This window comes from Drosophila teissieri, chromosome 3L, assembly GCF_016746235.2.
Source record: "Drosophila teissieri strain GT53w chromosome 3L, Prin_Dtei_1.1, whole genome shotgun sequence".
Classification (NCBI taxonomy): domain Eukaryota; kingdom Metazoa; phylum Arthropoda; class Insecta; order Diptera; family Drosophilidae; genus Drosophila; species Drosophila teissieri.
In genome coordinates, this window is record NC_053031.1 from 1331465 (window position 1) to 1356248 (window position 24784).

Here is a 24784-nt window from a genome sequence, read left to right on the forward strand (position 1 = left end):
ATATCAGCTAATAAAATAACTATCCAAAGAAAAAAACGAGTGCTTTAGTTCTGGCGGCCGAATTCAAATTTCGATAGAAACGTAGGTCTTTCGATTGTTTTAAAAAGCCTTGTGTATTTTAGCTACGCAGCGACGGTCACATTAATTTTTTAGCAACACAAACTGTAAATTCGAAATGTCAGAGGCTGTGGACAAAATGTTGGCGGGATTGGGTAACTATATCTCTAAACCACCAATACAAGTGCTACGATGGGTATTTATTGCTCCCAATTGCAGCAGCCAACCGGCAGACCACGAATCGCCAGTTAGCCAAGATAGACGAGATAATGGAGCGGTCGAACAACACCTTGCTGCACATCGAGTCCAACAGCAAGGCGCTGAGTCAGAATGTGACTTTGTCGGAGACCCAGAAGATGTATAACCTCAGGCCGGAGGCTGAGATGGCCCTGTCCAAGATCCTGGAGAACTTTAAGGTCCTCATGTCCAGCAGTGACCAGCGCGAGGAGGCATACAGCGCTCTGGAAGGCTGTCTGGCCTACAGGCATCGCGTGGAGCACCTTGGGAGCTCCGTTCGCAAGCTGGTGGCTCTCTACGACACCGTAGGCCACATGAGAAGTTCACAGGAGGAGCAGTATGCCAGCGAGGATTCCCCCTAGCTCATCCTTTAAAAGCATTTATTATCATACCTTTTAACATTTAAAATAAATAAAATTTGATTTGTATGTAAAGTTCTTTATGCGAGATCATCAAATCAGCGCCATGTTGTAGCTGCTGACTTGGAGGAGGGTGTAGGTAAGCACCTCTACGAACATCTCCAGGCGGGCGGCCAGACTCCCGCTGGCCAGTATCTCATTGGGATCCGGCAGGTGGAGGCTGTTGGAGCGCATGTAGTTGAGCTGCTCCATGCTGGCGGCGATGGCCACAAGCTTCTCCTGATGCTCAAGTGTAAAAGCATCCTGCGGAGACTCTCCGCCAGTTGGCATGAGCTTTTCCAGCTGCTGCGCGAACCCATGGAGCTGTATCAGCTTCTGCTTGTAAATGGATTCTGTGGTGTCCAGTGCTGCTGCCTCGTCGTAGATCTTGGCCAGCTTCCGCTGGAACCCCTTAAAGTCATTGTACACGTCTACGGCACTGCGCTGCTCCTCTAGACGCGTTAGACTGAGAGAAACGTTCGAGGTGTTGATGCCCATGGCCACCGACTCGTCTGCTCCTCGCAGAAGCGTCGAGTTGGTGCGTTGTAGCTCCTTCTTCTTGGGCATCTTCTGCAGGTTGGCCGGGTACTCATCCAAGGTCTTAAAGAGCTCCGCATAGTCGGCTACCGAGGTCAGATCCCTCGGGGGCGTAGTGGCGGCCGCCTCCTCATCCATCATCTGCTGCAGGCTGTCGAAGAAGGCCCCCGGTTTCATCACCGTCTTGGACACGCACACGTCCTTTAGGTTCCTTACATGTTGTGCGTATTTTCTGTACAACTTGGAGGAAATTTTGCTAAAATCTACATTAGTTTCCATTTTTATTGTTTACGCTTCCCTTTTCCTTTGATAACTTCATTTGAATGGCTTGCGCCGCATCTATCGAAAATCGATTACATCAGAGGTGGCAGTTTAAATTTGAAAACAAACTTTTTCTTCTTATGAAGAATTCAGGTATAATTGCATCTGCTTCTTGTTTTAAATTAATAGTAAACACAGTTCGAATTTTTTTTAAGTATACTACATGTATTTTTAGGTCTTGAGTGATTTTAGCGAGATCTTCATAGGCAGTTTATACCTTCTGAAATTTCGGTTTATTCAATTCTGAGTCTCAGAATCACAAGGTGGCACTCATCCATACTCCGACTGAACGGTGAGCGAAAACTGACCCTTGGGGATGGTATTGGCATGGTACCAGATTCGAGTGTCGACCAACACAGCATCTCCGGGCTCCACATAGAAGGAGAAGGGCTGACACTGGTGGTCACATTCAGGAGCAGGGGTCAGAAACCAGCTTTTGTTGCCACTTAACTGGGCTTGCCACATCAGGCGTGGAATGTAATCAAGCTTGAACAATTGAAAGATTAGGCTTAATTGTTGTTGATTTCTTAGTTTTTACTTACATGCATTACAGCTCCTTGCTCGTAGCCCATTAAAATGAAATCCGTGTGAGGCATTTCAGCATCGACGGGTAGGAAATGCGGGCGGGGATACAGCTTTCTGAGCTCCGCCAGCACAGCCGTCTGACAGACACTCCAGCCAACGAACCAGGGCACTCCCTGAGTAAGATTCGAACGCTCCGTGGACATGGAAAACACTTGCTTTAGCGACTTGAGATCAGAGTTGAAGTGAAGAAACTGGCAATCTGAGTCCATAGCTCCAGGGACGCTCTCGTACAGTTCTTTCATGAAGGCAAAGCTGAGGTGCTTTTGGGCTGGCCAGTGCGCCACTGCCCTCTTTACAATGATGGGCATCGAGGAGTACGCGTGCGGTGCAAACTCCTCCATGGTGAGATTGTCCAGGATCAGAGGACCCCTCACTCCTTTACAAAACTCGCAGTCGCTAATGGGCCTAGTGGCCTCCCAGACCAAGTAGTTGTTGGGCAGAAAGCAACGCACTCCGAGCAGAAAGGAAATGGTCTCAAAGAAGACCGGGGTGACCACCATGATGAAGAAGACGATACCCAGCAGCCAAAGCAGATTTAACCGGTTCGGGTTGTGGTCCATGTCGCGCGTCTTGCGGAACGCCTCCTCCAGCTCCTGTGTAGACACCAGTCCAGTCCTCATCACATTCCGATGGAGAGCGTCCAGTTGATCGGCTAAATCCGGACCCAACTGCTCACGCACCGACTGCATCCGGTTGCCCAGCGTCCGCGTGGGACGGCTGATAAACTGGAGAGTTCAGCACTTTATTATTTTGCATCTTTTCAGTATTTATTATTCTTACCAGAAACATTTCCCCTTTGTTTTGCTTCCAAACAGCTGAGAACGATAGGCTCGTGGCGCGAGCGCTTGCCTATCGACTCCAGGGCTGTCAGGGTTACATGACTTACACAAATTTGGTATTGGTAGTTTTGGTATTTAAAGCTTAACATTTAAATAAAGCAAATAAAAAAAATGTTATACAGTTGTATGTAACGCTTTCTCTTATATGGTAACAAATTATTTTCGCAATTTTTAATATTTATAAACTCAAAGATTTTTAGTCACGTTTAGTATTTTTAACAATTTGTCTTCAGTCACAAACTGTGCTCATGCACTCGGCAACCCTGTCAGCCGTTCTTTGTATATTTTAACGGTTCGCCCGCGGTCACACTTGTCATTCACTTTTCGCTCTTTGCTCGGTCGTAGTATCGGCCAGCAGCTAAAAATTTGGAAAGATCTTTCGGGTTGGGATTATCTGCCGATTAGTACAAAGCCAACGCGACAATAACTCTAAAATGTGTCTTGAATAGTGCGTGCATTTACGTTTTCATTCATCTTTTTTGTTCATCCGGGCCCTCAATTTCGCACTCCCCCTTCTTTTGGCTGCCAACGTGACCCCGAAAGCTGTCCTCGCACACACTTTCACTTTGCAACAACAACAGGAACAACGAACATCGAACAAATAACCCAGCATAAACAATTGTTGTGCAACACTTATTAGCAAAACATTTGGGCGCCTATAATGTCGGCGCAGGAAAAGGTTATACGCGTTGGATCGCGAAAGAGCGAGGTAAGTGTGTTAAAGTCGTCGAGAACTAAAATATGTGCATACTACATCCGCTTGGAATTCGAATTGGAAGTGCTGCATTTGAATTTCAATCACATTTTGGTGGCTCTCTCTTTCTCTCCCGTCTCACCCCTCTTTTATGCAAGACTTGTTGCTCTCCGCGTGGTGTTATTGCAGTTGTTGTACTTGCTCTGCTTTTTGGTTACTGTTACACAATTCGCTATAGCTACAGCACGCACTTTTGCAGAATGAGAGGAAGAGAGAGACAGAGAGAGAGGGGCCAAACTAATACAGTGCCCTTTCGAAAAGTGAACCAACCGAGTGACCCACCTAACTGAAAAAACAAAAATATATTTTACTATCGAGACCGTACTGTACATGTTTTTTGTATGATCCCCATTTGAAAACTTGATTTTAAGCTGGGCCTTTTAATAATTTTTGTGTTAATTGCTCTGAGCCACCTTTGATCGTGCTTGAAATGAAGGCCACCTGTGTGCTGCTGGCATTTCAATTTGAAATTACTTGACTTATTTGCAAGCTAAGTGACCCACTCTCTCCTACTCTCGGTCCATTTGCATTTAGCATTTAATAGGCACTTTATTAAACAATTAAACACTCTCCCTCTCTTTGCAGCTCGCACTGATTCAGACCAAACATGTCATCGGCCGCCTGCAGAAGCTATATCCCAAGCAGAAATTCGAGATCCGTAAGTGAAAGTCGGCGTTGATAAATATTGGGGCACCGGCTGGAAGGGGAATTGGAAACTCATGATTAGCAAACTGGAAGGGAGTTGAAAGTACTTACATACATATCTATGTATGTACATGCAAACAGCGCAGTCATGCTGCACATGGAGGTTTGGAAACTGGAAGCGAAGCATGACTGGTGGAAATTCCAGCAGGAGCCATGCTGATAGTCGCTCATTCTGATAGTGGTCAAAACAAATGTTACGACCGTTTAAATAGGATTGCATACGATCGGCTTTATTATATCGGCTTCTCTATCTTCCCGCCTCTCTCGCTCTTTCGCCATCTCTTTTCCGCTCACGTGCCGTTTGGCAAAGTTTGCTCAATGTCAATGGCTAGTGCTGTTGTTGTTGCTCTCGGAATTAGGGAATGCCAAAAAATGTTAAACCACACACACCATTACAAACATATGTACAGTGGTGGGTAAATAATCAGCACCTTAAAACAACATTACGTGAGATTTTTGTTTGGCTGAAATGATATGAGATTCCATCGATCTATCTGATCGCCGTTAAATGTTTGATAAGGGTCGCACTTTCTGTCGACATTGATGAGATATGTGTTGAAATTTTATTCATACAGGCATGTTGAGTACCTCTGAACCCGATAAGATTGACCAGTTTTTGGAAATACATTTAGAAGCACCCACGATGAGTCAACCGATGTGGCTTTATCATGACTAGCACCACCCTAATCTATTTGAATCGATTGAAGTTCACTTGCCCTATCCATATTTCATTAAAATACAATTTGGCAAGTGTTTTATTCATCGCCTCGCACGCAATTTCCTTCTTTGATATACACTTTTATTCAAATTCTATTCGCGGTCCGATAAGCAAAACATTTGGAAAAGACATTATCGTGGCGTGTCCATAATGGAGAAGGGGAAGTTGGGGAGATATACGTATTCCGTTTGCATGTCTCGCTTGATTGCTGTCATAAAGTGGGGAGCCTGTGGGGTGCTACTGGGTTCCTTATCAGGTGATGATGACATAACCAACTGCAATTACTGGAACGCCATCCTAGATGATCGATCCCGGATGTCGTGTACCATTAATAGGGTCAGAAGGGGTCAAGTAATGAAGATATTGCTTATCAAACTTAAATATTTTGTAAGATAAGTGAAGTGCCTTGTAAGCAAACTGCTTTATTATTTTATCTAATTTAATTGCATTTTACAGACACCATGTCGACATTTGGCGATCGAGTGCTGAACGTTTCACTTCCCAAGATTGGCGAGAAGAGCCTGTTCACCCGCGACCTCGAGGATGCGCTGCGCAACGGAGGCGTTGACTTTGTGGTGCACTCCCTCAAGGATCTGCCCACAGCCCTGCCAACAGGAATGGCCATCGGAGCCGTTCTGGAGCGAGAAGATGCGCGGGATGCGCTGGTTCTGCGGGAGAACTTCAAGGGCCACACGATAGCCTCGCTTCCACAGGGCAGTGTAATTGGTGGGTGTGATAAACATTGGTAAATTGTAATTAAAATGATTAAACTATTTCCCTTACCCACAGGAACCTCCTCTCTTCGTCGCACGGCCCAGATCCGTAGGATGTATCCCCATTTGACTGTGTGCGACATCCGTGGAAATCTAAATACTCGACTGGCCAAGCTGGATGCCGCCGATTCCAAGTTTTCCGGCATCATTCTCGCTCAGGCCGGCTTGGTGAGAATGGGCTGGATGAGTCGCATTAGCCAGGTGCTGGAGCCGACCGATTTGCTCTACGCCGTTGGCCAAGGAGCCCTGGCCGTGGAGTGCCGGGCTAATGACGACCAAGTGCTGGCCATGCTGCAGAAACTTATGTGCCTGAATACAACGTGCCGCATCCTAGCAGAACGAAGCTTCCTCAAGACCTTGGGAGGTGGCTGCTCCGCCCCAGTGGCAGTTTGGAGTATCTTAAAGGGCGAGCCCTTGAATGGAAGCAGCCAGGAGGTGGGACTTTCTCTCACCGGTGCAGTTTGGAGTCTGGATGGTGCCATAGAGATACGGAACCACCTGGCATGTGCCTTAAATGAACAAAAATTGGAGGGGGAGCAACGGAAACGAGGCGCCCAGGAGGAAGACAGCCAGTTGCAGGAGGAGAAGAGCAGCAGCTGCGATTCTCCCCCCGCCACGAAGCGTGCCAGAAATGGCAACGACAGTTCCGGTTCGGACTCGAGTTCCAGCAGTCCGCGCCAGCAAGGTAGCCCTCCAGTGATCTGCGAGGATGCGGCTGCCTGCGAAGCTCTCTCCAGTTACACTGTCGATCAGCTCTCGGATCTGGCTAGCCACTGCCCAGTGCTGAGCAACAACCATGCTGTGGGATCTTCCGGAGTTGGAGGTGGCGATGCGGATACCAGCAATGCGAATACTACTCCCCGTCAGTGTCCCCTTCGTTTGGTGGGCGGTCAGGATGTGATGGGCAAGTGTCCAGTGCCGCACAATCAGGCAAAGGCTCCTGCCAAATGTCCAGTCGCGCATGCAGACTCCGGGGATTCCTTCAGCGCCAAGAGTGGGATTGGAAGTGAATCGGTCACAACTGCTCATTGTCCACTTCAGATGCCCGTGGGACAGGACTTTATGGGCGAGTGTCCCTACGTGAACAACGATGTCAAGGTATCCTTCGCCCAAGCTGGAAAGTGTCCAGTGACTGGCGGTGTGGCAGCGGCACCAGCTTCCATTCTGCCTACGCCACCGAGCAGCAGAGTCAGTAATGCCAGCAGCCTTGGCGATGAAGTGGATAATGTGGCCACTTCCTCCAAGTGTCCATTCGCGGCAATGCATCAGGGCAGCGGTCTAGAGGCGCCGGCCAATAACAACGGAAACGCAGCCCCTGCCAAGTGCCCGTTCCTGCAGAAAACGGTCCAAATGTTCGACTACGCCGACGAGGAGCAGCCGACGCCGCAGCACTCGGTGCTCATTGAGGATGTGCAAAACCTGTTCTGCGGTCTGTTCCAGCACGCCTGTCACAGTCGGGGGCTCTACGAGAAGGCCAACCAGTTGGGCAAGACGCTGGCGGAGGACTTGATCAAGCGCGGGGCCCTTGATGTAATGAAGGTGGCCCAGGCAGAGATTCACGGCAAAGTGGCGTCTTCATGAGCCCATCATCAATATCATCGTTTACATTAAGTAGAAAAGTGTAACTAGACAAAATGTTTTTCACTTCTGCCTCGTTGTTGAACTCCCGTGGAGAATTCATGCTTCCCCTGATTTAACATCTGTATCGTCTTCAATCCTACGGCTCTCCCCGGCGAGTGAATCGCTTATGGTTTCCGCGTGAACGTTATTATAGTTTTGTTTTTGTTTCGGGAATATGACAAATAAATGTATAAGTGAACATATATTATGACTTTTCTTCTGCAGTGATTGAAGCAAGTAAAATGTCGTAGCTATTTGCCATTTTTTATTAACAGTTCATCGTTTAGTACAAAATTGTTTTTACGGTCAAACTAATTTATATACTCATGGTGAGTACATACGGGGTGTTCCATGATAGTCTTAAATTTCAAATTAAACTCGTGTTATAGCACTTTTGAACTTAAAAAATAGTAATAATAGTTAAAAATTTATAAAGTAACCTTGTTATAAATTGCAATTTTTTCTCGGCTTTTATCAACTTTATATAGATCCTTTCGAAGATAGCCATCGGAAATTAAAAGAAATGTAATGATACTTACCTAAGCAATAAGCTAACGTAAAACTAAATTGGTCAAGAAGGAAATGATAATGGTAAACAAATAAAGGGAGTCTAGTGCAACTGGTGGCGCTTGCGCAGGTGGGAGCAGAGGTAGTTGGCCTCCGTGAAGACCTTCTTGCAATTAGCTACGCCGCACGGCAGTCCACTTTCGGAGCCACAGTCCGAGAAGTGAGCCACGTAATCTATTTGGTTCTTGTAGATTTCCCTGCATAGAGTACACTTCAGTTGGGAGGCGTGCTTTTTCTCCATGTGCGAGTCCAAGCGTTGACGCGATTTGACAAACTTCCCGCACTGGTCGCAGCTGAGGGTGGACTCGTCGGCGGTTGAGTCACCAATGGACTCCAAGCGTGCCTTTTTGTGAGGCTTCACGTTGTAGTTTATTTCTTCCACTACGTCTACATCAGATGTGGGTAGCGTGTCCTCAGTTTTGAATTCTTTCTTTCGTTTTTCTGTCTTTGAAGGTGTATTGCCATTGATTGAGGACACAGAAAGATTTGCCTGACTGGTATTGCCCTTCTTAGCCTTCTTAGCTGGCGACCGAGGTGCAATCATGCCCCCATCAACCTCGTGCTGAACGTCGTTCTTAGGTCGTATAATCTTTTCCTCTGTGGGTCCGTCATCATCCTCGGCAGTGTTGTTACTTTCAAAAGCGTCCAGAATTTCCACGACCTCATCCTCTTCTTGCAGAATCTTTCGGCTGCTGGACTGTGAGACTTTAGTACCAGGGGTGTGCAGTGACTGCTTAGATCCTTTATTATTCTGGGTGGTGTTTTCCCTCTGAGTCGTACCCAGAATGTCCACGTCCTCATCCTCTTCCTGCAGAATCTTTCGCTTGCTGGAGTTCGACACTTCAGCACCTTCGTTATGTAGAGTCATGTGCGTTTTCAGCGACTGTTTGGTGGCCAGACCCTTCTCGCAGACGTGGCACTTGAATATCTTTGGCTTTTCAACGCCGTGGGCGGTCTTCATGTGCTCCTGCATCTGCTTGGCGGTCGTCAGCTCGCTGTCGCAAATGTCGCACTGAAAATTATTCGAATCTGCCCTAGGAGTGGAGGCGCTGGATCCATTGATGGCAAATGTGTATTCCGACTCCATCACGTTTTCCAGCATCCTTTTCTTCATTAAAGACTCATTTAGGGCCTTAAAGGATGCGATTTTGGGTGCCTGGGTCTTGTCTGCGTTGTCACTGTCTGCACCAGCACCGTTTTCGTTGTTCACTTCGCCTACTTCCTTAGCTGCCTTGGTTTCATTCTTAGATTTGGTCTCCTCTGTCTTTTTCCCTTTGGCCTTTCCTTCTTTGGGCTTTTTGCTTTGACTCACAACCTTAGGCTCCTTTGCCTTTGTCTCAGTTTTCTTCTTGCCCTCCGGCTCCTTTTCCTTGTTTTCCTTCGCTTTAGCCTTGGCCTCAGCCTCGGTTTCAAAAGTACGTGAGTGAGCGTCCCGTAAATGGTTTTTCAAGGTCTTAAGCACTCCAAATGTCTTAATACACAAGGTACAGGAATATATGCGAGGTCTCAAGAGGCCATGTTCCTTCTGCAGGTGCTCCTTGTAGGGATTGGGAAACTTTGTGTGAAATGCGCACTCTGCACACTGAAAGTTGTTTGTGTTAATGGTGATAGGACCTTTATCCGAGGCCTCCTCTTCCTCGCTCTCGGTCAGGACTTCGATGGCATCATTGTCGCCGTTGCCAAAGAGATTAAGGAAAACCTTCTTAGTGGACGACACCTCCTTGGCGGGCGTCAGCTTCACGGAATCGTTGAGATTGTCCTCTAAAAGTCGAGATAGCTGCTTTTTGGGGGTCTTATCGAGTTTCTTGGGCGAAGCATTATTGATCTCTATTTCTGTGTTAATAAAGCTCGCCGGAATAGCCGCAATAGACTTGCTGCGCTGACGGATGGTGGTGTTCTTCTTTGGCGCCTTAACCGCCTTTTTCTCGCTTTCCTGCGCCGGTTGCTCCTCCTTTTCTGCCGCCTTGCTCTTCTTGGCGGGCTGGACCTGAATCCTATCCACCGTCTCGCGGACTTTCTCGATTAGTGCCGCGCTGGACATAAATGTGGACGTGCAGACGAAGCATATCTTGATGGGCAAGGATGATGGGATCTGAAAGGCGGCGAGATGATTCGAGATAAGATTGGGAAATCAGAATGCCGCCTTTTCCAACTCACGCTTCTGTGGGTGATGGTCTCCAGTACTTCTGTAATTTTCCTGCCCAGGAACACCTTCTGACCTGAAAAAACGCTTTTCGCCCCTTGGCTTGTGCCGCAGTGGTCGCATTGCACCTCTTTTTGCGCTTTGCTGACCATATTTTCACTATGTTTTCCAGTAAAAACAAAACCAGAAATCAAACAACGTGCGCACGTTTTTTTTTCTGCAGTGCCACAGTTATCGAACGCCGCTAGTTCTGTTAATCAACTGCAGTGCTGCCAGACCGTGGCACCCAATATACTAAACAGCTAATGTGCCTATATGTTATGGATGGAGTTAAAAAAAAAAAGCAACAGGTGGTAATAGAACGAATAACAATGATTTTTATTCGAATTTAGAAACTCCGCAGCTAAAGAAATACCTATAATCATAGTAGCAACTTTGAAAAGCATAACCAATGCAGTATATTATAAATTTCGGTTACACTAATCTTAACATTCTGTTAATGGTGACGTCGCTGTTACGTAACAGCATTGGTGGTCGATATATAATCGATTAATGAAGGATATACTTTAAACTTGGTTTGTAATTTAAAAAATGTTTATTTTGGCATTAGAAGCTACAGTAATGCAAAATGATATGTTTAATTTGTTTCTTTGTTTTGGTGCTGGACTGGATGGGCTGTGCCGTTACTTTGTCTTGGACTTTTTGTGTCGGTTCTCGCGTCTGCAAACAAAGAGATGAAAAATGTTGTTATGAATGACAGACAGCAAGGAATACGCCAGGATCAAGCGGTTCGCAGTTTTCATGTCTTAAATGTATAGCTTTATTTGAATACTTTCTCTTGCTCCTCATTTCCTTCTCATAGGCATAATATATAGTACTGTGTTGTGTTGGATTTGTTGTCAGTGTGTGGTTGGTGTACTTAGCCGACGTTCAGTTAACTAGGCATTACTATAGGTATTGTTCATGTTGTTTCTGTTAAATATACTTAATATAAATATGTATTTTCCTTTATTAGTTATCCTCCTTGGCTCATCCGATTTCGTATGTATGGTATCGCAGTGCCTCGTATTCGTGGGTGGTTACTTGAATTTCGTTAAATTGTGGGTTACACATATAAAAAATATTTGCGTCCTCTCACGCTACACGTTTATATAAATATGTTTCTTGGGATTGGGACTGCACACACTTACTCTAATAGAAAAACCATTGAATAGTCTTTCGCCTTCTTCCTTCTCGTTTTTTAATACAAAATGATTTCGCTATGGCAAAACCTGGATTATAATTAAATCATACACCTATACTTCGCTTAGCGACTTAGTAAAACGATTTTAATTTAGTTTGATTTGCAACTAGCCAAGTCCACGGTTACAATTTCGAAAAGAATCACTTTATTTTGATTTCGGATCTGTCGGGAAGTGTGCGGTCGATGAACAATTTTGATTACAACTCGTTAAAAGCGTTAAACGAGATATAGGTGTACATCGTGCTATTTTGTTTATCCATAAGTTATTGCTTTAATGGCGCTGAATTTCGATTCATTAATAAAGTGCTCTTTCTTAGGGGCAGGGGAAAGGTTTTTAAACACAACAATTCAAAGTTAGTTGGGGCGGGAGGCAAAGTAAAATTAAGAGTCGTATAGGACTTCATACAATTCTCCGATTCGTTTCTTTTTGGCACATTGCTGCACTTTATATTTTTGCCATGTATGTACTACAACAAGTGGTTGTTTCTCATTAATCTTCATAAATAAATATACATAGGTCGTATGCTATAAGAAATTGCTGTACAACAACAAGTGAAGCGTGTAGTGGGATGTCGGGTGCTTGAAACATTGGTGGTTATGATATTCATAATAATTCATAATCATTTAATGCATAGCGAGCAAGTAAGGTGAGCTTTGCATTTGGTGTGCGGCTCGTTCGGGGGATCTGGTTATCAATCTGTTATCAATCCATTTTTAGAGTGTAGAAAATAAATTTGTTCTAAAATGTCAGTCTATTGCGCAAAATCTACATTTGACGTGATTTCTACCCGATTTTCGTTAGTTTAGTTGCTTGTTTTGTTTTCATGTTTCTTTTGTTTTCCTTCTTGTATTTCGTATATCAAAAATTCCCTAATATTTATGCATCGTGTATCATTCGTTCGTTCAGCTCAATCCGCCATCCGCAATTCGTGTGCGATTGCGATGCGATTCCGTCCGATCTCTGATCCTTTCCGATCCGTGAAACGTCGTCCATGATTCGTGCCCGCATTAAATGCCAGGCCAGGCGGATGAGTTGGTTTGGATCGGAGGTCGGAAATTGGGGGGAGGAATCAGGGGAGGAATCGGTCTCCTACGGCAACTAAATACGTCATACAGCTATTGCTACTACTGGTCTACGACTACTTAGTGGCTACGGGGCACTTAACCTAGCTTCGTGTATGCGTAGGCGCAGATCACGCTCACCACAACACCAGCGGCAAAATATGTGAGTAATGACCTTCGTTTCTTTGCCGCCAGCTGGTTGTCCTCGTTCTCCCGCTGCTTCCGCTTGATGTCGTTGACCTTCTGCTCCAGGCTGGCCTGGTATTCGTTGCGTTTTCGCCGCTTCAGCTCGTTCTCGGGACTGAAATGTATAAATTGGGAGGGGATTAGAAGGATTGCCAATGCTTCAGATTAAATTCAACTTTTAGTTGTACTTTTCGGCTAGATTATTACCTGGCTGGGAGTTGGCCTGGAATTGAATCGATGCCGTTCCCCTTGTGCTGCTCGTCGACTGGCACCGCTGGCTTCTCGTTGTTGGCATTGACGTCGTCGGCATGTGGCTGTGTTGTTGCGGGCACGTGGCCATTAACTGGATCGGCATCGTGCTCGTTAATGGTCTCGTACTCCTCGTCCTCATCTGTGTCGTCCTCGTCGTCGTCATCCAGCAAGTAATCCTCCTCGCTGTCCGAGTCGTTGAAAGCTCTCACGGGTAATGGCGGCAAGGGACGGCTGTCGGCCACCTCGGCATCGTGGATCATATCGTGCTGGTTAATGAAGTTGTTCAGGGCGTCCTTGCTCAGCTCTTTGCCGATACTCTCAGCGCCATTAGCCTGGGCCGCGCGCATATTAAGCGAAAGTATGCCGCCGGAATTGGGGGCCAGTGGCAGGTTAAGCGATTGGATGCGTGGCGGCAACGGCGGCGGCAGCTCATCCAGTGTGTGAGTCTCTGTGTCGTTGCTAATGATGGGTTCTTCAGCGTCCAGAAAGGTCTGAAGCGGGAGAAAAAGATTTAATTAGTCTTGGATAATAATCAGGGCTGCCCCAGAAATCTCTGCCTACCAAAGCTAGTAGTTTCTTCCTTGTTTCAATTAAAAAAGAATAATTAATCTGATACTAAGATACTAAATAAGAAATTTAACTAAATGAATCTTAATTCCATTGAACAATGTAAAGATTGAGTAGAATTCTAGTGACCCTGTGACACATATAAACCTAGAGATTTCTGTGACCCCCAGTAGGGAAAGCGATGAGCATTGTGTACGGCGGCGCTTGGCAGCCCCCAAGTTTGGCTCCCAAACGCCGGCCGCTGGTCGCGCATACATACGGGATCGTGCAGCTTTTTGATGCCCTCGATGATCGCCTGGTAGGAGAAGTCCAGCTGGTCGGCGGTCTGTATAAGGCCCATGCGGTAGCTGCGCAGCTCGCAGAGCACCTTGGACACATTGCACTCTCCGTACTTGTCGATCAGGACCAGGCAGCAGTCCACCAGGCAGAAGGTGCCCGACCGCCCAATTCCGGCACTGCAGTGCACCACGGCCGGACCCACGTCGCGGCTAAGGCAGCCAGAGTCGCGAACCTGCTGCAAGAACTTAAGGAATGCATTCGGCGAGCTGGGAATGCCAAAGTCCGGCCATGTGGTGTAGTGGAACTGCATCACTTCACGGCTCTGCTGCGTTTCGAGATCGGTTAGTCTAGAGCAATGGTCAACGGCAATTAGTTTATATGTATAAAAAGTTTATAAGAGAACCACTCACTTGAACCATCGCCGCACAAAGTTCTGATAGGTCTCGAGACGAACGAGCTCCACGGTGAGTTTGACGTGGGGGAGCTTCAGGGCCTTATCGGCTCCCATCTCGTTGGGCCAGTAGAGGTGGCACTTGATCTGTTTCTTCTCCATCAGCTTGTTGAGCATGAGAATCGCCCTAGACTTCTGCTCCCATACCATCAGCCAGAAGTGGCCCACTGTGTCCACCAGCGGTCCTTGGGTCAGGATGTACTGGCGATCGGCGCGCTCCAGCTGATCAAGATTGATTGATTGCATTACGCATTAAATTGGGGGCCAGAGTGTGCATTAAAAACGTGACCCACCTGAACCAGGTTCGCATTGATGTAGTCCACGCTGCCGCGCTTCAGAACAATGCGGGAATGGTCGTACGGATTCACATCCCGATAGCGATTCAGGCCGCGGTTGGTGTGACGTTCCGATTCCGAGGTGCTGAACTGCTTCTCCTTCGCCTCCCTGTCGCAGGTCTCACAAATTTCCTGGAATTCCGAAAGAAGCGATTAGTACAATCGAAATTGCCCATAACAACAAAGGTTGAGGAGGAATTAACATTCGGTCGTTTTACTGCCAAGTTATCAGTCAATTTGCAGGCGGTAAATCGGGGGACTTTGTGAGATTTGCGCTATTTACTTAAGTGTTTGTAAGACCTACAAGACAGCTACTATAATGTTCCACTAAAATATAGAAAACTACACTTTATTTCTGGCCTTTCGATGATATAAAATAAAGCCCTAAAACTATGTTTTTTATCTTTACTCAATCATTTTGGGTAGTTTTAAAGACTTTAAGTCCAAACTAATTAAAAATGTATACGTGAAATGACTCAACGCATTCTTCGATAGATACAAGAAAACAGCAAACAAGCAAACAGTAAATAGTTGTCGACAGGTATTAAAAAGTATTGAACTGCATTGTTAAACACAATATCAGAGTTTTCCTATAAACCCATTCAAACTGAGAAACTTTTTGAGGCGCAATAAAGCCTTTTACGATCGTTTCGAGTATTGGTGTTTTCCGAGAATTTGAAAACGTTCAGACTCATAATGCTCTGATAATAATTAGTTTTGAAACGATACATTTGCTTGGCTGACTCGCGAGCTAAATGTAGGAAAGTAATAACTTATGTGTCAATAAATAAATTGATAAGTGCGTGTTATTCCGTTTCTGGGCTTGCAAAACATAAATCGAATTTCTATTGTCATGGGGGTTGCCCCTTTTGCAGTGATTCACTACTTGGCGCACCGACGAGGGCTCCTCCGGGTTGGCAAACCCTGCGATTGCAGCGATAGTGGGAATATGTACATGAGGTATCAGACTGGGAGGGTACGAATAGTCAACATAGCGGGTGTGACTAATTAGCCAAGCAATGTGGGTGATGGCGATGGCAACGCAGGCTGTTGTTGATGGCATTATCTTGGGCATGGCCGGTGCCGCTTTATCAGCCACATGAAAGGAGAATCGCTGGCGCAGCTGAAAGTGCCCACCGGACAATCGAACCATCGGACATCAAATCCGACTACCGAACCGGGCACAAGGTCAATGGCGCCACCCTGGCGACGACAAGTGCTCCTCAAATTCGGCTCAAAGTTAAGTCACATGCATGCGGTGATGGTGATGAGTAACCAGCAGAAAGAGCGATTTAATATGGTTAGCCATCAGCTCGCGTTGATTGCAGCTCGAAAATCAGTTGTTAATTGTCAGTTCGTCATGTTTCAAAAATGAATCAGTTGCAAATTATGCAGTCGAGCTGCTATGAAATAACTTTGAAGAGTCATATTCTTACGTAATCTTCAAATCTGAGGGAGGCCAATGACCGATAAGGAAGCTTTTCAGAGAGCAAACCCTCTATTGGCTATCGGTACATACTGCTGATAATTCCTTAAAAACGGACAGAAAATTGTGGTTGCACTTAATATTTCTCGGAACTCCTCAATTCAATGCTATTTTTGCAATCACTTATTTGTCGTCCGATAATCAACAAGTCACGTGATTATTAAGCTATTTTATTTAAATGTTTGCCAATGATAAGGTACCCACGTATAGAGTGGAATTATTTGTACTATGTCAAACCGGCTATGAAATATGAAATCAACAATCAATCCATACATGTATTTGCTAGCGAGATTAAATGTTCAATTCCGCTGCAATAGCAATGGGATTCCTTCTAATAAAGAGAAAACAGTTCTTCAGCTCCATTGAACATCAAGTCTTGGGTCGTTTACCGGCTACATACTGTTTTGTTTTTTATGCTCGTTGGCTATCCAGGTGACCCTTCTAAACGGAGTGGCGAAATCTCGGGGGCTTGGGTTTCCAAAGCGTGTCGTGCAATCGGTTTTATTATTATGTTTCTGCTTTACCTTGCAACGCTCGAGGAAAATCGAGAAACAGTAACAAAAACATTGCATGCACGCAGAGCATAATTGCAACGCTGGATGAAGACCACTTGGCCAAGCCGAATGCGACATACCCTACCACACACACTAAGAATGAGTTCTATAGCCCAAAAAAGCCGAACTTGCCCAACTGTTCCTAGAGAGACGAACAAGAAAGCGGTCACCTGTTGATGCCAACATCTGGTCAGGATTAGAGTACCCTCTGGCAGGGTATTGAGGTGGAGAGGCATCGTCACAGTCCACGGAGGTTGTCATAATAAGGCGGAGAAGGTTGGGTGGGATGGCGATGGAATGGATGGATCGAGAAGGCGCTAGATGTAAGCTGATAGGCAGGGAGGTGGGGATGGGCGGGAGAAGACCTAGTGTAACGCAATGCGTTCAATGGAAATGATTAAACATAAAGTGCGCAAAAAGCATAGCAAAACAATACGATCCCACCCGAATGCGTCATTGCGTTTTTGGCTACAGTCCAACTCCCCTATGGTGGGCTAGCATAACGCAAATGTAAAACACATTTGAAGTTTGAAAGTTTAAAAGGATATGTTCGTCTTGGTTTCAGAAGGCACAGCATTGAGTCACAAGGGAGAATTAATAGGCCCAAAATGAATAGCCAATTAATTTATATTCTGTTCAACTAATTGATAATTATATTTAAGGTCACACATTTATTAATTCTTAGAAAAAAAGTGTTTGGGAATTTTTACAATAAAGAGAGATAAGTGGCTATAATAGATTAAAAATTTCTAAAGAAATCTATGACGATGCATAGCTAAACGTATTTAAAGTTAAAATTGGGGTAGGTCGGTAATTTTTATTTCATTCATAAAAATTTAATGTTTTGACATGGATGAGCTTTTTGAAAACCACTAAAATGAGTCATGCATACTGAGAAAGGAATAAAGTTCAGTCACTTAAGATGAATTTTACGAATGTAATAGTTCCAGTAAATTGAAATTTCGAAAATTTTATTCAAACTAAAAACCTTTTTTAATGCAATGAGCAACTTTCAACTGAAAGACTATTTCAAAAGAAAGTTGACTGGAATTGGGATTTTACCCAACATGATCGACTTAGTCAAGTCGCACTGTATTTCAATGGAAATGGCTGCTAGCTGTTTTTCCAGCCAGTTTCGACGCACAATTGCGGGCTGCTTTCCAGTTAGCTGGAAAATTAGATTATCCTCGGCACGAGCACAAAGGATGACGAAACGAGGATGCCGAGGAGCGGGTCCAGAAACGAGATATTTGTACATTTGTACACACGGCCATCTACTGTGTCATCCTAACTGCGGAGTGGAATTCCCTGAAATCCCAATTCAAGTGAGTGGAAGCGCTGCCAGAGGAACAGAGAAACAGAGGAGGAGCAGCAGCAGCTGAAGACACAGTTCGCCGGAACTGGCCATAAAGAACGAGCGGAGGAGAAGGAGGAGGGGCAAGGAGAGGATTCCGACTCCAATTCCGACAGGCAACCAGAAGCAGCCCAAAGCGAGACTCAAAAAACCAGACGCATGCCCTTTGTGCCCCTGTGTGCGTGAGCCTCTCTCTCTCCTGCTCCCGTACGAGTGTGTGTCTATGTGTGTGCGTTAGAGGAGTTCTTCAGTGGAGAGCACTGTCGCCCCTCCACGATTTGTATTTTGTTTTTGGGGGACGGCAATCACAAGCACAACGAGCTTCCCAGAAATCGCCTCCAATTTGATTTGGCCAAACGAGAATTCGCGGAATAGCTCAAGCGCTCTATTGATAGTCAAAGGTAACCGTTTTTGGGGAAAGGTACATAATGTATGTACATGCATATAGCAAAATAGCAAGCATAAATAAGCCAAATACAGGCCACTACACACGCACACACACACGTTTGATGGAGAATGCAAAGTAAAGTGCAGCAGGTGTGCGCGTGTGTGTGTTGGTGAGATTCTGTTTGTACATTCTTTTTCAGTGTTTTTTGTTTTTGCCCAAAGCCTGGCTGTTAAAGCAACAACAGTAACACAACACACACACAATCGTAAAGCTCGCCGCTGCACTTGTGTTGGTGGTGGAGGCATCTGCAGAAGCCTTTTGCGCACTCATCACATTTTCGTGGAAATCGGACCGCCAAGGAGCTCTGGGAAGGTGTGTACTCCGCATCCGTGGAGAGTCCTTGGCGACTGGAGCTGTGCCACAATCGTTCATCCAGTTTTTTTTTAACCAGTTTTCAGTGCAGTCGCAGTTGTTGTTGCCAATTACCTTGTAAAAGCGATGCCATTGCGGCCCTTTGTCCTTGTACTCCGCCTCGATTTGCAGACGGGCCGTGACCGCTGACCCACTCCCACTCGTTTTCTGCTCGCTCATTGTGAACACTTTGCTGCGATTTGTTCCGATTTAATAACTTTTAATTTGGTTATCAGGCGGCTGGTTAATTTCAGAGCAGAACTAGAGCTGGACAACTCACGACAGTATCGATGTATCGAATATTTGAGCTTGCAAAACACTATCGGTATTTTCTGTCCGATACTAAGCGATAGCTCGATTGTACATCACTACATTATTTGCATTAAATATTAAATATTATATTATATTTATTTATTTATTAGTCAAACACTTTGCCCAACTTCATAGTTCTGTTATAGTCGTCACAACTATCGTTTTTCTTACCAGCAACTAGAGTGACCAGGCGCCGAATAGCAATGAACACAGCTTTCAGTGATGCGCCTACTGACACTATCCAAAAACTAAAGAGCTTGCTCAGAAAAACAAATTTTATTAATACAGAATATAACTTATCTAAAATGTAAGCTACCTAAGCTTCGATTTTATTTTCACAGCCTAAATTTATAGCGATAAGCGGCTCAATGTCGTTCTAAAGGGAGTCCAATTAGAGACACTGAAAAAGGGTCTTTCTAACAGATGTAAGGCCCAAGAAGCCAAATATTATATTATAGATTTCACATTCAGAATTTTTTATTTAATCCAGTTGCAATGAAATATGTGTACAATACAGAGCGCTCAATAAAAAAATATAAAAATAATCTTTTAATCTGATAAAATCCATTTAAATAAAAAATTGTAAATCAACACCAAAATTCCAATAAGAAGAAATAATGGTTATAAATACTATAAAATACCGATGCTGCAATCGCTTATCGGTAACCAGACTATCGAGTAAAACCGAAAGTATCGAATAAACAACTGTTACCCAATTAATTAATAACAACATAAACGAAAGTAAAATGCTGACCCGCGTGTTCCGCCTGGTTCACGACAGACGTCTGAGTGTGCCTGTCCTGCGTTGCTTCCATCACGAGTTCACCAAGCCGCCACAACAGCCAGCCAAGGGCCAGGAAATCGAAGGGAATCCCGCAAAGACTTTGGTTGCCGGCGTGCAGGACAAGTACAAAATATTTCGTGATGAGGAGGCCACGGAGATTTTTGATGTGGAAGAGGCGCGCAATCTGGAGCAGGAACTTCCAGAGGAGGAAGTGGAGCCGGATCAGTATTACGGCCTAAATTTAAAGCGTAAGTTGAGAATCGTCCAGGGAGAGCTGCGATTTAAGGCGTTGTGTCCCTTTGCAGGAGGCGTTCGCGGAGTGTTTGATGTTGAGGACTTGGTTGAGCTGCTACGCAAGGAGAATGTGGATGACATATTCGTCTGCTACGTGCCGGAAAACCTGAAGTATGTGGACCATCTGGTGGTCTGCAGTGGACGCAGCTACCGGCACATGCTGTCTACGGCGGAGTTCGTGCGCCGAATGTTCAAGATCAAGCGCACCAAGGGTGACATTCTGCCACGCATCGAGGGCGATAAGAGCCGGGATTGGATGGCCATGGACTTGGGTGGGTATTGCAATGCATGCAGATTCAGGCGTCTTTACTTAAACAAGTTTCATTTCCTTTCAGGCAACATTGCCCTGCACATATTTTCACCCAGTGCTCGCGAGGAATACGATCTGGAGTCGCTGTGGGCCATTGGCTCACAATACGACCTCGAAAGCCAAAAGGCGCATAATTCCTATGACGATATTTTCATGGCCCAAACGCCCATTTCTGTTGTGGAAAATTCGACACTAAAGACATAAAATTGTTTGGCTTTCCAACATTAGTATAAAATCCACATGTTGCACTGGCGTTCTATGTGCATATAGTTTATGATAAACAGACAATAATTCGTCGATCTTAAATGTTGAATTTCATACACCATACGAACATCAATCAACGTGTATCAGGCGTAAAACGATCAAACCAACTGATCGGATGATTATTTTCAACACGATATAAAAATCGCAAGGTAATGAATGATTTTCTCCTTTCTGATTTGTTATTCTCGTATCACGGCCAAAAGAACAATGCTATGGCCCGTTTTTAGCTTGTCCCGAATTTGTTAGTTATAGACCAGGCGAGCCGAAACATACGTAGGTTTAAAAACTTTATCTCGAGATCTTTAGATAGAAAAACTCTCCTGTTGTGTATAATGTATACAAATTTCTTTCATGTAAACTGGGGACATCTAAAAGTAGGCAATATTAAACTGCAATTTCACTGAGATATTTTCTAACCTCCTAAAAATATGCAGTTAATTATAAGAGCCTAAAATGCAGCCAACGCTGGCGCCACCTACTTCTCAGAATCAGTTTTTAAAAGAGCCTCATTCGTAATTGAGTGCATCTAAAAGTATGCAACACTTCGATTTTGCTCAACAAGTGGTTGCGCACAAAACTATACTATAAACAGCGGAAGGCGCTTTCCTGTTTCCCAAAAATAAAAGATCCCTTTTTATCCTTGAAATGTCAAACACAAGGCATTATATTTAAATATTTAAAATGTAATATATTTTATTTTGTCTGAATTAAATAGTGTTGGTAGTATATTCTGGTTGTAGCGTCGCTTCCGCACCTTCTCTCCCTCCAATTAGAAGACAATTAAACCTGTAATGAGACAAAGTATATTTTTAGTAACTTTAAGAAACCGAAGAGTTTGAAAGATAGCAAAAGTTATAGCAAAAACAAATGTAAAATAAACATATTACGACCCATAAAACATCGCAATGTTTTTACACTTCACATACGAATTTTCCATTCATTCAAAAAAGCCATTTAACTCAAATCTCGATGGCTCGAATATATCCTGCGGCGTTTCTTAACGACTGTTTGCTCAAAATACAAGCACGCCCACTCAATGCCCAATGTTCATTGTGTTTTTATAGTCATCGGGCGAGGTGTGAACAAGACTAAATCGCGATGAGGCTGTTTTCAGCACGTTGATTTGTGGATTTGCACCGGCCAGCGGAATGCTGAATGAAATTTGAAAATCAGGCAACTTGGGCCCAAGAAGGAGATGCTCCTGGCATTTGGCAACCGTTTCTCGCAGGCCATCAGCGCGAGCTGCGTCACGAGCACGGGAATGGCAACTTAATAATTCAAAATACGTTTTCGAAAATAAGTTATCGGTGTTTATGAAAACAAACAATGGCCAGAGTCCGGCGAACAGTCGAAGAGTCGAAGAGCCGGAGAGACGGACGCCAATTGGCCGACACATGATAGGCGTAAAATTTTATGAAATTGCTGAAAATCTTGAAATGCCAATTAACGGCTTTCGTACAATTTGTCGACGTCAATCAGCAATGCTGGAGCAGCGAACAGTTTGGCACCTGGGCATGTGATATGCGAGGAACTTTCCGCTGGGAATTTGGCGCGTCCATAATCAGCCCATAATCGTCGTATCGATGGGTTGAAAAACAAATCCCGTGCTGGATGGATCGGGATGGAGCCAATGGGTCAGAGGTGAGCGAGAGCAAGTGCTGATGTTACATCTCACCACCTGGCAGAGTGGCGGCGAGTGTTTCCAATGTTGATATGAAATCGATTAAATATGCTTTAATGACCCGACAGCAGTCCAGTCAGCAGTTGTGGAGATCGGCCGTCAACACTTTGCCCGCATAAAATGGAAATCTGATCGCCAATTGGCGGATTAAATACTTGATTGGCTGTATGCTTGATTCCGATTGCTGGCAATCAACAAATACTATATATGTTCATGGAATCTTTGACAAGTAGAACAGTCCTTATGGCATTAAGTCAAATAATGGGTATAATGATCTAGACAATGATTTAATTCCTATTCATTATCTCCGAAGTTAAACATTTTTATTACGTTCCTGTTGTTAGATTAGTGAAACTCTAAGCAGAAGAAGCACTTGTTTGGCTTTTCCCTGCGAAATCCTAGTGTTTATCCCAACAACCTGATCACAACATAAAGAAGACGTGGCCAGTTTGCCGATTGGACCCCGCCAACATCAAAAGTGAGTCCCAGGGGAACCACCGGACCATAACTCTATGGATAAGGTATGGACTCATTTGCTCGCCCGATGTGGGGGCGTTGGGCGAAAAGAAGGCGCAATTCCCGATAAATACAAATAAATAAAGCCGCGTGGAGCAGGCGAAAACACAATCGCACAGAGGAACCAGCTCCTAGTCCATCAACCAGGTCATCGAGAGAATCTGCACTGGCAGCCGAATGCTTCGTAGAAATGTGATTACCACCCACTGATCTGTAGACAGATCTGTGGGTTAGAAAGGGACGCAGGACGGGCAAACGACCAGTTGAGCGATCCCAGTGACGTCACTGAGGTGGCGATGATGCAGCCACTAAGATCCCACAGCCACGAAACCATATAAATAATTCCCACACAAAAATAATAAATAAATATGTATACTTTAGCGCGTGAGGGGATCGGTGACGTTAGCGCCACGTCATCGACGGCGTCGTGTGCCCCGAGAACTTTGATTATACATATTTGCACTGCTCGCTTGTTTCTGTGGCCCTCCGATTTCCCCAATTTCCCCCATTTCCCGATTCCGCGATGCCTCTGCCTGGCAATGGAAAAGTGATTCTATTTTCGGGGGATTGCACGAGAGTTTATTTCAATGGGCGGGCAGGTAAACAAACAACATCGCCAAAATCACCGCCATCCCCATTAGGCTGGGGATCACTTAATAATGTTCTATACTTGATGCCGTGACGAAGAGGGTCTTCCATGTCTTCCACGGACTGTAATCGAGTGGGTGTGCTGAACTGGGCTGTAGTGGTGGTTTCCTCCAAATGGCCACTGAGTGATTGGCAATTTATTACAAAACAATTCAGCTTTCTGTTGAAATAATATTTCAAATCAACTTTCTGCAGAACTGGCTGCAGAATCATGGTTTTCAATTTTATTTCCACTGATGAGAAGTTCCTTGAACTCGTTTTCCTCGAGTTAATTAATGGATCTATAAGGTGAATTATGATTAACAAGACGTTTGATCGAGTTCTGGAAACTTCTGTCGATTGGGGGTGCTTTCAATTTGGATTCAGTGCTTGTATTGTACTATATTTGTATTTCTACACTGCACAACTCACATAGAATGATTTGGAACATGTTTGTAATATGCTGCAATCACATATTTTTGATGGAAACATCTTAATGATTCTATCATTAACTTGATTACTTGGCTTTTTTACAGGGGTTCTATATTCAAACTACTTATTTTGAAACTTTCGAACAAATAATTCCAGCCCAATTTCATCTGAACTAAGTTTTGTAGTACTAAATGTTGCCTTAAACGCTGTCTTAAACGCTTTGTTTCGATTTGGAGGCTCCCTTGTCATGCTGCCTTCATTTTTCCTTCCACTTTGGGTGTGACACTTTCTTGTTTTAGTTTCCCCCAATGCCTAGTTGAACGCGATTTCTGCTTCCTGGGGAAACTAATCCCGATTCTTGTGCCGCAGCACGTGTCCTGGCATTCCGTTCCAGGATATACCCGCACGCATGGGTGCCCTGCACTTGGCCCTTCCACTCAGATTCAGGCTTAGATTCAGAGTCAGAGAAGTGCTCCCCACCAACAGTTTTCCGCTCTCCCGCTTTTCCTGGCTGTGCGTGCAGCTGAGCCTAATCCGCGGGTTAGTTTCCAACCTGAAGGGCAACCCCTGCAAACTTGGTGGCCAGTCACCATGATGTGGCGAATTCTGGCTTTCCCAGCTCGACAAACAAATTAACGAGGGCTGGGCCCTTGAGTCGCGCCCCTTTTCGCCTTTTCGGCAATAGATTCCCGCCCTGATTCCAAAGTCCTGTCCTGAAGTCCTGTCCTGGACATCCTGGACA

The 24784-nt window shown here is 44.9% G+C and overlaps 8 protein-coding genes across 11 annotated transcripts in view; 4 read left to right on the forward strand and 4 right to left on the reverse strand.

The window, feature by feature from the left end:
• The first annotated feature begins 118 nt into the window (after positions 1-118).
• On the forward strand, positions 119-722 carry LOC122617262 (augmin complex subunit msd1). 2 transcript variants are annotated; one of them, XM_043793029.1, is made up of 2 exons: positions 119-212; positions 277-722. In XM_043793029.1, exons 1-2 carry the CDS (start codon positions 176-178, stop codon positions 654-656), a joined length of 417 nt encoding a protein of 138 aa, XP_043648964.1. In that variant the 5' UTR covers positions 119-175; the 3' UTR covers positions 657-722. The 2 variants fall into 2 exon arrangements, with proteins under 2 accessions (XP_043648964.1, XP_043648965.1); XM_043793030.1 differs by having other exon boundaries at positions 163-212; positions 280-722.
• Positions 615-1555, reverse strand: LOC122617261 (augmin complex subunit msd5). The gene has a single exon (XM_043793028.1). The coding sequence runs from the start codon at positions 1506-1508 to the stop codon at positions 747-749; it is 762 nt and encodes a 253-aa protein (XP_043648963.1). The 5' UTR covers positions 1509-1555; the 3' UTR covers positions 615-746.
• A 152-nt stretch (positions 1556-1707) lies between these two features.
• On the reverse strand, positions 1708-3145 carry LOC122617372. The gene is made up of 3 exons (XM_043793215.1): positions 2916-3145; positions 2093-2860; positions 1708-2036 (listed from the first exon to the last, which is right to left on the reverse strand). Exons 1-3 carry the CDS (start codon positions 2922-2924, stop codon positions 1821-1823), a joined length of 993 nt encoding a protein of 330 aa, XP_043649150.1. The 5' UTR covers positions 2925-3145; the 3' UTR covers positions 1708-1820.
• Positions 3146-3287: 142 nt separating this feature from the next.
• LOC122617371 lies at positions 3288-7747 on the forward strand. The gene is made up of 4 exons (XM_043793214.1): positions 3288-3683; positions 4314-4386; positions 5608-5877; positions 5941-7747. The coding sequence occupies exons 1-4, from the start codon at positions 3636-3638 to the stop codon at positions 7503-7505; spliced, it is 1956 nt and encodes a 651-aa protein (XP_043649149.1). The 5' UTR covers positions 3288-3635; the 3' UTR covers positions 7506-7747.
• Positions 7748-7772: 25 nt separating this feature from the next.
• On the reverse strand, positions 7773-10493 carry LOC122616280 (zinc finger protein CG2199). The gene is made up of 2 exons (XM_043791681.1): positions 10269-10493; positions 7773-10203 (listed from the first exon to the last, which is right to left on the reverse strand). The coding sequence occupies exons 1-2, from the start codon at positions 10404-10406 to the stop codon at positions 8155-8157; spliced, it is 2187 nt and encodes a 728-aa protein (XP_043647616.1). The 5' UTR covers positions 10407-10493; the 3' UTR covers positions 7773-8154.
• Positions 10494-10826: 333 nt separating this feature from the next.
• LOC122615558 (tyrosine-protein phosphatase non-receptor type 61F) lies at positions 10827-19118 on the reverse strand. Of its 3 annotated transcripts, none has more exons than XM_043790529.1 (7): positions 18898-19118; positions 14588-14761; positions 14254-14516; positions 13824-14190; positions 12953-13488; positions 12701-12860; positions 10827-10974 (listed from the first exon to the last, which is right to left on the reverse strand). In XM_043790529.1, the coding sequence occupies exons 1-7, from the start codon at positions 19000-19002 to the stop codon at positions 10861-10863; spliced, it is 1719 nt and encodes a 572-aa protein (XP_043646464.1). In that variant the 5' UTR covers positions 19003-19118; the 3' UTR covers positions 10827-10860. The 3 variants fall into 3 exon arrangements, with proteins under 3 accessions (XP_043646464.1, XP_043646466.1, XP_043646465.1); XM_043790531.1 differs by having other exon boundaries at positions 12735-12860; positions 18898-19117; XM_043790530.1 differs by lacking the exon at positions 10827-10974 and having other exon boundaries at positions 11744-12860; positions 18898-19117.
• A 536-nt stretch (positions 19119-19654) lies between these two features.
• LOC122616523 (mitochondrial assembly of ribosomal large subunit protein 1) lies at positions 19655-20828 on the forward strand. Its single transcript, XM_043792004.1, has 3 exons — positions 19655-20166; positions 20224-20484; positions 20548-20828. Exons 1-3 carry the CDS (start codon positions 19881-19883, stop codon positions 20724-20726), a joined length of 726 nt encoding a protein of 241 aa, XP_043647939.1. The 5' UTR covers positions 19655-19880; the 3' UTR covers positions 20727-20828.
• Positions 20803-24784, forward strand: part of LOC122616522 (protein rhomboid) — a 37772-nt gene continuing 33790 nt past the window's right edge. Inside the window, exon 1 of the mRNA XM_043792002.1 lies at positions 20803-20935. The gene's annotated coding sequence lies outside the window, so the exon portion shown is untranslated. The remainder of the gene's footprint in view (positions 20936-24784) is intronic.

Bases quoted from the DNA above. Each gene is read 5' to 3' on its own strand.
- LOC122617262 (XM_043793029.1), top strand. From the start codon at position 176: ATGTCAGAGGCTGTGGACAAAATGTTGGCGGGATTGG. The intron at 213-276 runs GTAACTATATCT...TCCCAATTGCAG, and splicing joins CAAAATGTTGGCGGGATTGG to CAGCCAACCGGCAGACCACG.
- LOC122617261 (XM_043793028.1), bottom strand. From the start codon at position 1,508: ATGGAAACTAATGTAGATTTTAGCAAAATTTCCTCCAAGTTGTACAGA.
- LOC122617372 (XM_043793215.1), bottom strand. The intron at 2,037-2,092 runs GTAAGTAAAAAC...CAATTGTTCAAG, and splicing joins AGCAAGGAGCTGTAATGCAT to CTTGATTACATTCCACGCCT.
- LOC122617371 (XM_043793214.1), top strand. From the start codon at position 3,636: ATGTCGGCGCAGGAAAAGGTTATACGCGTTGGATCGCGAAAGAGCGAG. The intron at 4,387-5,607 runs GTAAGTGAAAGT...TGCATTTTACAG, and splicing joins CAAGCAGAAATTCGAGATCC to ACACCATGTCGACATTTGGC. The intron at 5,878-5,940 runs GTGGGTGTGATA...CCTTACCCACAG, and splicing joins TCCACAGGGCAGTGTAATTG to GAACCTCCTCTCTTCGTCGC.
- LOC122616280 (XM_043791681.1), bottom strand. From the start codon at position 10,406: ATGGTCAGCAAAGCGCAAAAAGAGGTGCAATGCGACCACTGCGGCACA. The intron at 10,204-10,268 runs GTGAGTTGGAAA...GCCGCCTTTCAG, and splicing joins AGACCATCACCCACAGAAGC to ATCCCATCATCCTTGCCCAT.
- LOC122615558 (XM_043790529.1), bottom strand. From the start codon at position 19,002: ATGAGCGAGCAGAAAACGAGTGGGAGTGGGTCAGCGGTCACGGCCCGT. The intron at 14,762-18,897 runs GTAATTGGCAAC...TCGGAATTCCAG, and splicing joins AATGGCATCGCTTTTACAAG to GAAATTTGTGAGACCTGCGA. The intron at 13,489-13,823 runs GTATGTATGCGC...CTCCCGCTTCAG, and splicing joins TCAAAAAGCTGCACGATCCC to ACCTTTCTGGACGCTGAAGA.
- LOC122616523 (XM_043792004.1), top strand. From the start codon at position 19,881: ATGCTGACCCGCGTGTTCCGCCTGGTTCACGACAGACGTCTGAGTGTG. The intron at 20,167-20,223 runs GTAAGTTGAGAA...GTCCCTTTGCAG, and splicing joins TTACGGCCTAAATTTAAAGC to GAGGCGTTCGCGGAGTGTTT. The intron at 20,485-20,547 runs GTGGGTATTGCA...ATTTCCTTTCAG, and splicing joins TTGGATGGCCATGGACTTGG to GCAACATTGCCCTGCACATA.